The sequence below is a fragment of the Cupressus sempervirens genome, chromosome 3 (genome assembly GCF_028749045.1).
Source record: "Cupressus sempervirens isolate cs-2001-9-10 chromosome 3, ASM2874904v1, whole genome shotgun sequence".
NCBI lineage: Eukaryota > Viridiplantae > Streptophyta > Pinopsida > Cupressales > Cupressaceae > Cupressus > Cupressus sempervirens.
In genome coordinates, this window is record NC_143120.1 from 308,106,110 (window position 1) to 308,122,988 (window position 16,879).

A 16,879-nucleotide genomic window follows, 5' to 3' on the forward strand; every position below is an offset into this window, starting at 1 on the left:
GTCTCTTCATGTATCTTGAAGACACATGTCTCTTCCTCTCATATTTATATAAGATCCAAATCTGCATTTGGAAATCATCAATTACAATGGCAATGAAAATACATTTGCAAAAACGATCCTAGTTACTTTAACACTTGGTATTTGCCCAAGGCCAATACAATAGGTGAGGAGAATAAAATATCATGAGTTCACACAAACATCTTAGAGGGATCAAAGTTGGCAAACCCTCCTTCACTTTATCAAAATAGCATGGCAGCTGAAAGGTCTATCAACCAGACGAGAAATAGAAATTGCCACTCCACAATATCCTTTATTTAAAATATCAACCTAGGAGGTTCTCAATTAGTTCAAAGCTTGTTTTGCACTTGAACTATGTGCTAGGTGAGGGCAATTAAATATCACGAGTCCATGCAAACATCTTAGAGGAACCACACCCCTTCACTTTATCAATAGTCTGAAATATGTTATTGTATTACCTTTCAGAATGTTGCAGTCTAACAGGTCCTTCATTCAAACCTTATGTAGTACTTGCCTATGTGATAAGTGAGGACAATAAAATATCATGAGTTCATGAAGAAATCTTAAGGTACCAAGACTCATCAAACTTCATTTTAGACATGGCATAAAAGCTGAAGTATTACCAACTAAAACAAGGAAAAGAATATGTTCCACCATGAAATCATTTTCTACGAAGTGTTGATTTTTCAAGATGTCAATTCATTTCTAGAAATTAACATCTCTTACCACACCTTGGATACCTGTATGGTATCTATTTTGTGCATCTATATAGGTAAATACAAACTGGTTGCTGTACTTTAAAGTTTTAAACCCATCATTAACCAGTGGAAGGCAATAATAATAAATAGATAGATTGAGGATGAGAATGTATTTAAGGATTAAAGGCTTACCAGTTTCCAAATTCAAATGCCTGAATGAATGATTATGGATATCCTTTTATATCTTCTTAGCAGATTGGTAAGTCACATTGGTAAGGACATATGCAAACCTCTTCATACTTGGTACTCTTCATAACAAGCACTAATTGCACCTCTTAAGTTATCAATGAAGCTTGTATTATTAACCGATCTTGTCTACTGATAATGGTATCCTTTCATTAAGCAATCACTTATCTTCAAATTGCACCCATTCATCATTATAAATCCCTGATTATAGATTAGCACCATATATTCTCACTATGACATTACTTTATGTTTTGTTGTTAACAAAACAATGTTGACCTTCCTATTGATCTTGTTCCTCGATTATGTATGATGCTAAGAGTGTTAATGTTTGAGTAGCAAATTGATTATTAAATAAATCAATATTTATATTTCTGCCACCTTCAAATTCTTAGTAATATGGGGAATGACTCCCCCCCTTTTTTTGGCCCTCTAGGAAACGTCCAGAAACACGTCCCTTGCCATCTTCAAAATGTCATGGAACATTTTAAAGACCTATTAGTGAACAGATTGTCCTCAAAAGAAATAAATACAAACCAAACCCAAAAGCCCAGATAGGAAGACTGAAAAAGCACTAACAGTTGGGTCACTTCACTATTGAAAAAGTGAAAGCACCCTCTGAATTTATCCGGGTACAGCTCCCCGTGTATGATTTACAATGAATTCACAAAAATACAAATATGGATGCTTTTAACTAGAAAGCACAAAAGGTTTACAAACATCTATCCATAAACACGACATAGATGCGGAAAAACTAATCTGACTGAAAGGAACTAAACAGTAAATGACACAAAGTTCATTCACCCGAACATTGCATTATAAAGAGAATGAAAACCTGAGAAAGCGAAGAATCAAATCTTCAAAGACATCTTGGAATTAAACGTATTCAGAAAAAAGCGACACTAAATGTGTTTAAAGAAAATTGAAAGTTACACAAAGATAACAATCAGTGGAAAGAAAACTGCCCAAACTTGAAGTTTTGGTGTGCAATTATCTCCCAAGTCTCCCTTCTCTAAAATGTAAAAAATAACACAGATCTCATTACATGTTTGCATCAGAATCACTATCTGGAAGAAACAAAAATTCCTTCCCTTACATATGCTTAAAATCAAAATTTCCCCCCCTTTTCCCAACACACAGCTCAGAAAAATGACAAGAGCTCTGCTCTTCCTACAGCCCCAAAGTCTGCTTTCCCTCCCTTGAAGAACTGGAAAATCTGGGAAAAAACTGGAACCCCTTATCTCTGTTTCTATGGCTTATTTAGCATCTTCTCTTTCCCGTAACATTTCAGTTACATAACTGATTCCTTGGGAAGCCCTTATCTGCCTATCCTCATATGGTTTTAAAATAAAGCTACATATCCTATTATTTGAGGAATGGTAGAGTGTTGAGGATAATTATAAAGTTTTAATAAAAAATTATAATTATGTTTACTTCTTTCCCAATTTTTGCTCACAAGCACTTGTGATTATAACAGTGAGATTTCTTTTGTGATTTCCACATGGTAGACGAAATCAATGATGTGGCCATATTTATCATGTCTACTAGCCGTACTCACTGTCGTTAAAAAGTGTCACAGGAGTCATTATAAAGAGATCAATAAAACTCTGATCATTCTCCTTCTTTGCAAGCTGCATGTTGATGACTTGCTGTTATAGAAACTTACCACGGTATTGTTCACATCCACGATATGATTTACCCACACGGAGACCCGAAAGTCTGCACAAATTAACTCCTTGCCAGTATTCGGACATATAGTATGAATTCAAAGCCGTCGGCACTCTTGATGTTTCGCCGGTGCTCTTGATGTCTGAATTATCTCCACTATCGCTGCCAATTTGCACCATTTATTTCATGCCAGTAATCGCAGATATGAAGTTTTGATAAACGTCCTCCTTGGGGAAGATGAATTAGGCTCATGACATCACATTCTGATGACCCCAATGTTCTGCCTCATAACCTTTGTGGATATTTATGAAACTTGCAGCCGGATCTGTTCTTTTGGTGACGTTGATATTGAGTTTTTGCATCCTCCTCGTGCATAATGTCAAAAATTGGTTTGTGCATTATGTCATCTTCTACTTATCGGATTGGTGATGCTTTGTTTAACACTTCCCTGGACGGTGTCCTTCCATGTTGCCTCTTATGATCAAATTGATCCTATGCTCACATTGATGTTTGGCCCATCCTTACTCTGTCAAACCAATCCACAACCGCACCTTCTCTTAAGAAACCCGAGCTTGTTGCTTGCTGCTTAGTATTATGCTCTTTTTACCATGCCCAAGCATCCTTCAAGGGGGGCGCCAAGAGTTGTGTACAAAATAGTATTTGCATAAGTTGGGCATTATGTCAAACACATTATTCGCACTTTCCAAGCCTCCAGGTTGTGTGTCATGTTACCATCCTTTAACGCTTGATCATGTGTAATATTCTCGAAGTATATCGGGCCTTGTCCCTTTCAATGGCTTCAAAAACATGTACTCGGTTTTGATATACAGTTATTTCCATTTTAACAATCTTTAGATTCATAGATACTTATTCTAATTATATATTGTCAAGGTACTCATTGTCTAGATTCTGCATTTGTACTCGAACTCCCCAACCATAAAGTGATGACATAAATTCTCCTTGCAATCTGAGGTAATCGAGGATGATTGTATCTTCCCATTATTGCTATCATTAGAGCCTTTAAATGAAAATTCCTGGTTGAAAACATAGAATGTGAAAGTTAACCTTCCTTCGGACCCGAGCTTGGATTTGCACTTTCAAAGATGATTTTCCCAAACCTCATACTTCAAACTTGAACCAAAAGATCTCATTCTAACAACTTGAATGGGAAATCGAATCACGGACATTTGAAATCTCTAACAGAGACCTTAGAAAAACTTTTAAGCATTAATATCCTTGCACTAGTGAATGTGAGCCTTGAGGCCTTGAACCTAGGAACTAGAGTCTTTGAATCTGAACTGTACTTTTGAGATACTGCACCTAAGATTCCAACTATAACCTACCACATTCTGATAACAATCCTCTGAACACCCTTGTTGTGCCACATCAAACCAACAAGCCTGTAGAACCATTTGAATTGCTTTGAACCTTAGTTCGAAGTAGTTCAAGACTCCACACTGGAAGTTTAAATACTGGGTACAAATTCGGTAGCAACAAGACAAACATGAATCAATGTTTTTCTTAAGACAGCAAAGTACAAGCAAATCCAAGAGAACTTTGATATTAACTAGTGGTACTAAACAGGTACTAAGTTGAATCTATGTTTCATAAATGAATCAAAGTCTTTTAATTGCAAGCTTATTTTGTGACCTTAGTCAAGAGGTTTGTTGGATTCACCATAAAATTTTGTATAAAAATCTACGTAAAACATAAAAAAGACATAATACAATAATACATATTGAGAAATTTATATATACACACAAACACATGCATGCACACATTGTCGTCCCATAAACACATCCCATGTTGTTCCCATCTTTAAAATGTAGTTGAACCGATATTTGATAAGAATATGTCATCCATTGATCCTTAGTATAATCAATAACTCTGATCATTAGTCATTGTCTTTGTAATGATCACCATCCTCATGGGTAATATTTTACACAATGTCAATATTAATCAGTCTATATATTTGTGTTATGTTTGCTACTTTCTTTCAACCATTAATGCCTAAGTTGATCATATTCAGTCCCTCAATATACCTTATTACCATTGTCCATTAATCATTATCAATCTATTATATGCATTGATACTTGACTACTATGTTCGTTTAGACATCTTCATTTATCACCTGATACTTATATTATCGTGATGCAAATCGATATTGATTTATTAATCCTTGTCTTTCTTAATTGATATTAAATCTTACTTACCACCCTACAATGCATGTGTTTCGATTAGATATTTTGTGATAGTCATTATCTTTAACAATCTTATCAATGCTTGCTTCTCTTTGATAGTATATCATCCTTAGTGACATGAAGATCGTCTTCCCAATTGATGTATGGACTTATCTTTGATATGCTTTGCTTCATTAGATTTGAGATACCATGCTAATTGACCTTTGCACATGTTGACCAATTGATCTACACAATACTATGCTCCATGGAGTTTCGAGGATGGGGATGTTTTAAGGGATGAGGACAAGGACGTGTTCCCAAAACAGGTATGGTTCAGAGCCAATTTTTTAGGAAATGGGAGAAGCTTTATATAGAGAGAGAAAAATAAATGATTTACCACAAACATTTCAAAAGCTCGATACAATGACTACATAACAAATTAACATAATTAAAATACTCTCATTGTAAAAATATGGTGTGCATATAGCAAAAATGCCCAAAGGCTCCAAGTTTCATGCATAAAATGACATAAAGAGAAGTCCAACTAAAATAATAAAAAATAACGTAAAAGTTCAACTCCATAATTAGATGTCCATAATCAAAAATCAATAATGTATCTGTAAATAATATATACCAAATATATGGCTGTCCTGAAGGAATCTAAATCAAGATCATCATCAAAGTCAACATTCAAGTCACTAGTTGGACTAGGATGAGGGTCCTTGTTCAATGGAACCCCAGCAATACTAGAGGTTTGTAATCATCCTCAACCTGCATAGCATCCTTGGGATTAACATACCAACATAATGTTGGAGTATGACGATATTGAGAGTGCACTGTATATAGCAACAAACTTCTCTAATTGTCTAGAACCAAGGTTGTTCATCTTCACTAATTAGATGAAGTTATATGTGGAAGCTTTTTCTTTTGCAGTAGAGGAATTCAAAACCTGTGAAAAAAATGAATGGCAAGAACTTTAAGCTCAAGCACATCCCTACCATGCCACGTCCACCATCCAATAGGGTCCCTTTTAGTTAATGTAGCTCTATCTGTCTTTGCCTCGTATGCTAAAGGTTGGATCGCAAACGTTGGCAAAGTCAAGCCATTGTCCCTAAAGATTACGAGCATCATCTCCAGTGATCTCCTTCACCTCAATTGAACAAATTAAAAAACATATTAAATAATTAAATTGAAAACTTTGTTGCTTGTCATTTCACATCTAATTACATAATTTTAAATTGAAAACTTGAGATTTCAAACTTGAGGCTCACCTCCTCATCCCTAGATGGAACCACTTCTCCTAGGTCTTCATGCATATCATTTACGATTGACAGCATAGGTTGTTATATAGAGAGAGGTGTTCATAATGTCTCGTCGTTGCGCCACAATGGGCCTAAGATAATCCTCATAATATGTCAAAGTAGGGTCCCTAGCATGAATAGCATGCTTGATCTGCCCAAGCATGCTATCAAAGGTCTCAAAAATCTCACAAAGGCTAGGATAGTCAATATCACCATATCTAATGACCCGCACAATAGGCTCAATGAAGAAGGAAATGTGTCAGCAAATGCAAGCAAAGTTGCAAATTAGATTCATCATAACTATTAAAATTCTTGATTCTTACATTATGAAATCAGCAAATGCTAATATCAAACAAAATTTTAATAAATCAGCAACAACAATTTTCTATGTTTATTACCTCATTGTAGACCACCAATTATCATCAAGGATTCTTCGTTTCACACTTCTTCCATATAGTGTGCTACTTCATGTCATCTATTCCACTCCGTATTGACCACCAAGGATTGTAAAGCCTCCTGAACCCAAGCTTGAAGAATTCTTTCTTGGAAATGTCCTCACTAATGCAAGAGATGTGCGATGATTACAAATATATATTTGCACATCTTCAACCTTAGACACCAAAGCCTTTATCCAAGAAAACATTCCAATATCCTTCAATGTGTTGTTCAATGCATGTACACAGCATGGTGTCCAAAACATATGCTTATAAGCACCTTCTACCATCAATCCAACTAACTTACACACTTAGGCTGAAGTAGTGACTACTTGCACACTGTTTAAAGAGTCAATCTCTTTTCTAGTATCCTGTAAAATCTGAAAATTGCAAGGCTGCATCCTTCTTTTTCCTTAAACAACCTACAGCTCTATGAAATAAGAGTTGGATGTGCTAGTGGCAATATTGATGAGTGGTCGATGCTTGATATTGGTCCACCCATCCAAGAGAACGGAGCATCCTTCACTCAACCATGTCTATCTTATATCCTCCATCGAAATTCTCAATTTTGAATACTCTTTATCAAGAATGGTGGTGCATAGTTTTGTCTCTCCAAATGGCACAAAAGAGGGACTAGCAATTTAAATATCTTTGCAAATTTGTTTATAAAATGAGGAACGTGACACATGGAACAGTATGCCACGAGCAAAAAGAAACCTACCAATAGATTTTTCAGCCTTCTCTTTTGCTTGCAAATTAAATAATCAGCAACATTGGTTTCTCTTTTACCCTTCTTCCCAATTGGAAGTTTGTTCCCTTTGGGGTAGAAGTGGGAGCAGTTTGGCACATTCTTTCCTAGTATGACTCTGAAGAGCTTGCAAAGTTTGCAAACTATCTTGCACATGCTCTACTAAGGTCCCTGATTATTATGTCTCCCCCTCTATGTGCAATTTAGTTGCCTCCAGTTTTACTACTTATGTTATAGCTTTGCAACCTTTGACCCCTTCACCAACCTATCCACAAAAGATGGCAATAAACTCTAGTATAGCTGCCAAAATTATGTTTTTTGCACAAACGGGGCTCTCATTCCCTATCAACCCCAGAATTTATTTTCATATCTTTATTTACTCTTGTAGCAAATTGAAGAAGAGGTTAAATGGGGTTGAATGGGCCTCTTGCATGCTTTTTAAAAGGCTTCAAAAGGGCAATTAAATGTGTTAAGAGGATGCTAGCTCTGATATATTCACACTAGCTAAAGTTGAAGACCCCCCTATGGCTACCCTAGTACTACATTTTTTCATGGAGATTGAGTTTGTTAAATTTCCACTTCAATGCTATCACTACTACCACTTCCCTCACTCACATGTTGTGCACATTATGCAATAAATAACATTGTTGCAAATTTAAAAGACAAAAAAAATTCACTCAAAATGCCCTCTTTATATGTCGCAAATCGCAAAATAAATGTAAAATGAAATGAAATAAATGGCCATAACCAAATGGAACAAGAATGACATAGCTTGAATAAAGAAGAATTCATGTCATAACCCTCCTCTTGCAACTCAAAAATGAAAACTTTCTCGCTGCTCTTTCTTTTTATTCTTGCCAAGAATGTTGAAATGAAGAAATGAAGAGGAGCTAACCTTTTTAGCCTCCAAATAGGGTTTGTGCAGTTTTTCATTATTATTTCTACCCAAATGAAGCCCACCCAACAAAGTAAAAACAAAAATTATAAAAACTCATTTTTCCAAATGTTGGCCATTTTTATAATGCTAGGAAAAAGGGGCGTTCCATATAGGAGTGGTCAGAGGATGCCCAAGTTGTCCCCATTACTGAATGGCCTTCCAACTTTCTTGCAAGGCCAAAACTGACATTTTGAAGATGTACCCATGTTTAAGCAAAAAAGGGACAGAAAGGGGACAAGAAATTCTCATTCTCATTTCGTATCTAGGACTAAGGCAAGGGATCTCAGGCAGAGGTCGCATCCTTGTGGAACACAAACACAATATAGTGTGTGTGTGCTAATGCAAATGCATGCTTAGTATGATTAATATGTTGCTACTATCCTTTGGACGAATTATTATTCCTTCTAACTCTGAAAATAGTCTAATCCAGAAGATTTCACGCGACTGATATATTGCTACTATCTTTTAGACTAATCATTATTCCTCCTAACTAGGAAAACCATCTTAGTCATAAGATTTCCCAATTTTCCAAACATCTAAATCTTATACAAATACCATAGTTAAACTGCCCTAGGGATGCAAGGATGGGGGAACAAGGGGACAAGTTTCCAGAATGGGGGGACAAAGGGGCCTTAATTTGGGGACAGTGGGGGGATGGCAATGAGGGATCGGGGGGGTTGTTTATACTATACATATGGTACTTGAAATGCTAGTTATGAAAATATGTATTGCAATATAAGATATAAAGATGTAAAAGGGTAAATACTTATACATTGTATTGAATTCGAACATCAAACATTGAACATAAATAGTCAAATCAACAAATAGTTAACACCGAGATGTCCCCCCCTCCTCAGCGGAGGTGGTGAAAACTAGTGGTGCCACTAGGGATGGGAGAACTGAGTCCCCAAGTCCCCAGTGCATGGGGCAAAAAGGGGGGGACGTGTCCCTGTGTTACTATGACAAATACAAACGTACATCTTTTTCTAACTCTATTTTCCATCTATCTACTTGTTGCTAGGTTTTTACACCATTGCCCCAATGCAAATGGGGACCCCCTCTTTCCGCTTTTGTTGTCAATAGGTGTAGGTTGTAGGTTAGATTGGTTGTATCTCAAAGTTTTGATGTCTCTTGAATTTGAAGTTTTGGTTAAGAGGAATCTTAACGAAGATTGGTACTTGCAATTGATGCCTCAATTTAGACTTTCACTTAGCAGTTTTTGAAGAATGCAAGCCTTGACAAAAGAAAGGAGAAGCAATCAAAGATCTTCAAATATGATCAAGAGGAAGAACATTAACTTTGAAGGGAGTTGGGCAGAAATAACATTGACTTAGTCATTTGTTGAGAACAATATGTCAATCCTTTAAGCTTGACAAAGGGAATTTAGTTAGGATTTTAAGCCCCAAGTTTGGTCAAATTCATGGCAAGCATTACGATACAGTCAAGCGCAAGTCAGTCTCCAATTGCCAAGCATCAAGTTCAAGCTAAGAAATTATTAGATGCATGGTGAAATTTCATGGAGCACCTTGTTGCATCAACCTAAGATTCCCGAGCTACATCTGGTGGCACTTGCCACATGACCTTGCCAAATCTGTTCCTCACTTTCACACATAGACTTGCCAAATCCTCACTTTGACACAAAGACTTGCCGAATCTGAAAATCATTCTTGACCTTGCCACAGAAGACCTCTAATTCTGATTTGACACAGAAGACCTCCATTTCCAATTTGACTTGGCTATTTGCCACATAAAGGCTTGATTCCCAATCTGATTTTGTCACTTGACTCATAAGCCACTAAATTATCCAAAGCAAGTTGACACATGAGGTTCTGATGTCCACAATGATGTATAAGGCTTTAACTTCTGAAAATACCTTGCCACATAGACATGGAAATTCCGATCCTGTCAATGCCACACGGAGCAAGGATTTTTGAGTTGCCTTAAACACCTGCCATATGACCTTATGAATTCTGAGACTGCCATGGCACTAGACATATGAAGCTATCAAATCTGATTTACCATATCAATTTGCCACATAGATTAAGGAATTCCTAAATACACTTAACCCATTCATAGCAGATTTCCACAAGTCATTTTTTGTGCCTTGACACAAACACCTAATATCCACAAGTCACTTCCGGTTCCAAGACTTCTAGTTTTGATAATGAAAAAATAGCCTTATTTTTTCATAATCCAATCCGAAAATATTAGACTTAAGATATTCAAGTGTTCAAATTCACATTCTAAGGAAGAATTAGCTCTAAGGGTTGTAAGTTGCCAAGTATATATCGAGTTGTAAAAATCTGAGAGTGATCAAACATTAGAGAAACGCGAAACACCCGACATCTGGGTAGATAAAACTCAGAAGTTTTTCTGGTTAAAGGAAAGCATTAAGGGCATTTGAGAGTTATATTCAGATTTGATGGGATGTGATTAATGTTGAACTCAAATTGTCATCAATTTAGCAACAAGTACACAAATCGTATTTTGAGTTTTAAAAAGTATCGTCATATTGAATTCTAATTTCTTAGATACTAATCTATTTTGATTTGAAGTAAAATATGAATTTTGGATCTTTAACAAGCCAACATTGTTTTACAAGGTAAAAGATCAAAGAAGGTCGAAAGTCAAGCCCCAAGTCAAAGATCAGCTCAAGATGCAAATCGTAGTCATTCATCAAGACATCAAATGAGTAAGAACTTCATCATAATTAAGTCTACAAGACAATGAAGAAACTCATACGAACTTGAATTTCCTTAGGAAATCCAAGATCAATTCGATGTCCAACTACATGATACTTTTACATCACTTCTACAAGAGCAAGACAAAGGTTAGGGTATCAAGAAGATATGAAGATTTGAAGTGTAAGTTCAAAGACATGTCAATGAGAAGGTTTTAAGGTGGAGAGCTTCAAAGGATGAAAGATTTCATGAAGATGCAGCAATTTGGGAATATGAGCCATCACATTAAAGGCTTGATAAAGTTAAGTATTAAAGATATTTTCTCATCACCAAGGGATTTATCAAGTCTATAAGATAAGTATTTGAGGTGGCATCCATTTGTCTTCAACCGGCCAGATTATGCCAAGTGTTTCCATAGAAGAATTCAACAATATTATGTCCAGAATCATTGAATTGATATAAAAGATTCATTGTAAGTGTGTGTGGTATTTTATCCATGAGATGGGGCTTTTATGTAAGTGGACAAGCATTCAATGCTTGTAGCCGTTAGGTTGACTAGGATTGTGTTGGCATAATCTTGGCCCTTGATCTTGAATTGATCAAAGCCTTTCATTGTAATTGAAAAACTATAAAAGGTTGGGCCTCCTCATTTGTAATGCATTAGAGAGAGAGTAGGCAGAGAGACTAGTTGAAACTGTTTCTATAATGCTGTCAGGATTATTTACAATACATTGTTGCTCTTCATGGTGGAAGAATTATATTATTTTGGCATATTGTATGTAGAAATTTCCTCACTTTGATTTGGATTCTCATTTTATGTTAGGTAAAAGTAGTTGAATAAAAGATACTGGTGTTGTTGATTAATGGAGCTAGTGTCCATACCTTTTGGAGCTTGTTGGTTGCGAGTAACAAGGAAGGTTAGTCTAGACCTAATTGCAAGCATCTAAAGTCAATTGGAGATATTCTTTTGGATTGCACCTTAAGGGTATTTGGATGAGTATTGACAATTGGAACATCATTCCTTCATCCTTAGAAGATAGCAACCTCCTATACCTAGGAGGACAGGATGAAGAAAGGACTAATTAGAGACTCAACCCATTATCAACACTGTCTTAAATTCTTAGAGTTAGATTAACTTTCTAAACGCTATCCTTTGGTAGTTTGTTTGGTTAGAAGCAGTTGAAGTAGTTGATATCTATTGAATGAACAAAGTAATCCCCTTTGGGATACTAGGATATCACATCATCACAATCGATAGAAAGTCCACAACTAGAAGGAACCTTAGGGTTGTCTCATTTGATCACACAATCCATACAAAATGTTTAGCTTATGAGCTTCCTTGTTCAAGAAAGAGTTGAAAATCTGGTGTTTCATTTGAAACACTAAGTATTATGATGTGAGTTTTATGCCACTACAACATAGAAAATCATATACTTAGCATTCCAAATGATCCAAAATTCCAACTCCCTCTTGAACACAGAAGCTCATATGCTAAACAATGTACATGGATTGTGTGATCAAATGAGTCCAGCCCAAGGTTCCTTCCAATTGAGTCATACGATTGATATATTGCTACTATCCTTTGGACTAATCCTTATTCATCCTTTATTGGAAAACAGTCATTATTCGAAAAAAATCACAGTTTTCCAAACATCTTATTCTTCTACTAATACACATCTAGATCTACTTCTAACTATCAATTTCTGATGTATCTACTCTTGCTAAATTCTATTGGCTATTGGTGTTCAGTTCTGCCACTGTTTCACAAAAGTACTTAATTTCATTTATATTATTGATTTAAGGACAAGAAAATCACACCTCAGCATGTACCGTCACAATAAAGGGACGATTCAAAACCAAACTGTAGCATTTGAGGCCACATGGACCCTCATAGCACATGCCACTTTCTAAGGAGCCAGTCTGGATTCTGGTTCAGATTTTACAAAAAAAAAAAATTAGGCCCTGATTCCACACATATAACATATCAATGATCATTCATCATTAGTTCAAAACTTCAAAGTTTAAACATATAATGTAATAATCAGAAGTGTGATTCTCATAAAATGATAAATCCATTATTGTCAATATATGATTATACCATAGTCATGCTTTGTGAAAGTCTCAAAATATCATTAGATAATGAAAATTTGAATCACAAGCCATATTTCAATGTTTCATATTCAAAAATTAAAACAGTAAACTTAATAGTCAATTCCATATTTCAATACTCTATATTTAAAATTATAACAGGTTGACTTTAATTTTTTTTAAATACTTCTAAAAAAATGTTAAAATGGACCCCTTTATGCCCAGAGGTCCAGATTCCCACGGATCCAATCCACAGAGAATCTAAATTCCATTCCCGAATCCTACCCAGAACCAAGAGGGATCCAGATCCAGACCGCTTCAGAATCAGGATCCAGAGCTTTCTAGATGGATCCAGTATTTCACGCCATTTTTTATATGCTTATCACCTTTAAGTCTATCAGACCTTTAATAATAAGACTGTCATATTTCTATGCCAGATTAGAATCTGCCACAGACTCGCTCGTTTTTGGTGTGTTACAGACAAGTTTTTGTTTGATTTATGTGGGCAAGCAATTGCTCATTAACATGCCAGAAACTGTTTGCACAAGTGAGTTTTTAGTCTATGTGAAAGTATTGTAATTAAAATATAAAAATGCTGAAAGTAAAGTTTAAATTCAATTTACATTAAGAAAGACATGCCCTGAAGTAGTATTAGGGATTAAATAAATTAAAGATTTGGCCTTACAGCATAAAGAAACTCATCTCATGACCATGTATTAGATAATCCAAACAACAGATAAATGAAATGACATATAACTTAATATAAGCCAGGAATGATAATTGAATACCTGCCATGGCTTTCCAAATGCATTTAGTGCTTCAGCTAAAGCTGTCTCGGCTTCTTTCCATGTTTCTAGGTCCCCCAGGTGCCTTTCTGGCATCTGAATAACACCATCCAGAATGCTAGTCAGCATAACTGCTATTGCAGTTACAGTCTCTTTATGTCTAAATTGCAACAAATAAGCAAAATCTCAAACAAAAAATAACACAATCTACAAACCAGTAATGGACATACGACAATGTATTTGAACAAACACATTTCATTTTCTGTGACATAATCAAGATTCAAAACACAAAAACAAATCTATATGCTACTACTATTGTAGAACCACCACTTCTATTTTGTAATTCAAACCCATGGCAGTATTAACGCAAACAAATCATACAATACCGAAACATGAAAATAATTCTACAACCACCTATTCAGGTATCCACAATGAGTTAATTCACAGAGAAAAAGAAAGCAAATAATGTAAGACATTTAATTCTACTTTGCGCTATTTTATACATGGAGTATTAACAATAATACAGAAGAATTTGTTGTTAGGCAATTTTAAAAATTGACAGGAATATATGCTCCTGTGCACATACATAAAGTTATAAACACAAACATTCATATACATATACATTAAATTATGTCTATGAAAAAGGAACAATTACCAATGATCCAAACTGATATGTACTCATCCCCTATACGTTTCTATCATTTGAAAAGTGTTTTAGTAAGTTAAAACTTAAAAGTAAAGCACTGCATTACCAAAATATGAAATACTCTAAATTGCCAAAATCTGAAAAACATCTCAAGTTCAACATTTTATTTGTGCATGTATCAGTGTACATGAAGCAATTATCAATGACAAAGTTCAAAGTTTCAAACTGATATTTAAATATCCCCCAAAACATGGAGAGTGATAAAACATGGGAAATTTTACATCAAATATTTTGACAACATCAAGTCAGAAAATATAATACTTATATATAAACAATGTAACCCAGGTGCGTGCACCCGGGTTAAAAACCCAAAGCACCCGGTGCGCATATGCACCCAAGTACCCCCGCTGGCCAAAAATGCGCAGCCGCACAGGTCGAGCACCAGAGTGGTTCGCGGGTGCTTGGGTGCAAGGATGCTCCCAGGGTGCTTGCGGGGTGCTCGCAGGGTGCTTGCCGGGTACGGCCGGCTGAATGGCCCAAAAAGTTTTAGAAAAATATCTTTTTCTTTTCTTTTTTAATTTTTTTTTTTATGCATGCTTAGAGAGCACTTGGGATGATTCCATTCTCATTATTGACATTTTGTCATTTTGTTGATTGTACTCGCTTTGATATGGCTACGATACATTACTTAATTTCATTGTTTCATGCTACTCGGCTCATTGTCATCATGAGCATCTTTATGATATATCATATATGATATTCATATTTGAACAATGAATTTTGAATCTTGCATCTTCAACTAAGTTAATTTGTTAAATGGTTATTGGTAATGGTTATGAAGTTTCAAGTTTCAAGTTTGAACTTATAGTTTTTGAATAGCATTTCAATTTTCTCTATTCAACTATATTTGGTATGTTATATAATATATTCAAGTATCATTTCATAATTAGCATTTCCAATCATATATATTATATATATACTATGCAACCACCTCCTCCCCCTCCCCTCCCCCTCCCCCCCCTTCCACACCCCCACCGCCGCACCCCCACCATCCCCCCGCCGTCCACAATTGAGGCCCTATTTTTCCTGCACCTGAAACTCGTCCCGACGTCCCCCCACACCGCCGCAACCCCCGCGTCGTGGTAACATTGCAAATAAAGCATATTCCATCTCAATTGAATTATAATCCAAGCTAATCAAACTAGTAGAGACTTTACTTATTGATATATATTCTAGAAGCTCAATTTTTTCATGCTATGGATCGATACCTACCAGAAAGACGTTCAAATTTCTCTGATTAAATTTTTAGTTAAGATAATCTACATGTAATGGGCTTAAAAGGCCATTGAATGGTCTTCAAGCAACGTTACAACAATTGTTATCTAAGTATATTATTTCTCAAATCAAGAGAAAGCTAGGCATAATTTTTTTCCCAAAACAAGTATCTGATGGCAAATCCAACAAATCCACAAATACATGAGCTTCTTGTCTAATGGCATTATGGCAGCTCCAGGTTTTCAAGATACTGTACTAGCACCTATAAATACATTAGAATCGTTACCAAAGATGATTCAAAAATGCACGTAATATCTCTGTCAAAAATCTTAGTTTGAAAAAAAATTCATCCTCAGATAGATGAAAACATCGTTTTTGTCAAATATTCAATGTCATTCTGACACCATTCAAAGTTAAAACATGTGGCTGAGAAGACTTTCTATCCCAAAAAATCTTTCAATTAAGTCAAGTGCAGTCAAGTTTAACTTTTGTTTTAAAGAGATTGAATCTAATCGCCCAAGGGAACTGTATATGCATATTGGTAATGAAAACTCAAATTATTAGAGATTAATGTGTAGTCAATTTTATGTCAAATCATGTGATTCTTGACTCAGCTCCAATGTTTCAAAATATAGTTATATTATAATTATAAAGAATGCCTTACCATATGAATACTTAAAATTGTCATCCTTTTTATAATTCCCCAATTTCTGTGCCAATACTTTCCAAGTAAATTCACCATTCAGCTCTAATGTAATGTTCTTGTTGATGTTTAATAGCTTCAGTCAAATAAACCTATATATATAATTATATAAGAGATATAATTTATATATATGCTCATTATATTTGAGATATAAGTTTATTGTTATATTATTGTTATATAAGAGAAATTTATATATATATATATATATATATATATATATATATATACATATATATAATTAATATTAGTTATCTGATTATTGAATAGATATATCCCATGAAGGGACATGTCTATTCATGACCTATTCTCAATATCAATATGAGAGGATGTTGCATTTGAAAAACACATACCACAAATCTAGCAGTGCTTATTACATTTGAAGCAATCCTACAAATTTAACATGGTATCAGAGTCATTCAGTCTTAGGGATTTCTATGGTGCTAAACAGTTCTTATGTTTTAGGGTAATTTGCTA

The 16,879-nt window shown here is 35.2% G+C and overlaps 1 protein-coding gene across 7 annotated transcripts in view; it reads right to left on the reverse strand.

Annotated features, from left to right (window-relative positions):
* Nucleotides 1–16,879, reverse strand: part of LOC149566209 (threonine--tRNA ligase, mitochondrial 1-like) — a 166,780-nt gene that overhangs the window by 49,901 nt on the left and 100,000 nt on the right. For all 7 annotated transcript variants that reach the window (XM_089819627.1, XM_089819629.1, XM_089819625.1 and 4 more), the window contains one exon: nt 13,785–13,877. In XM_089819627.1, the coding sequence (XP_089675753.1) occupies nt 13,785–13,877 (93 nt within the window). The remainder of the gene's footprint in view (nt 1–13,784; nt 13,878–16,879) is intronic.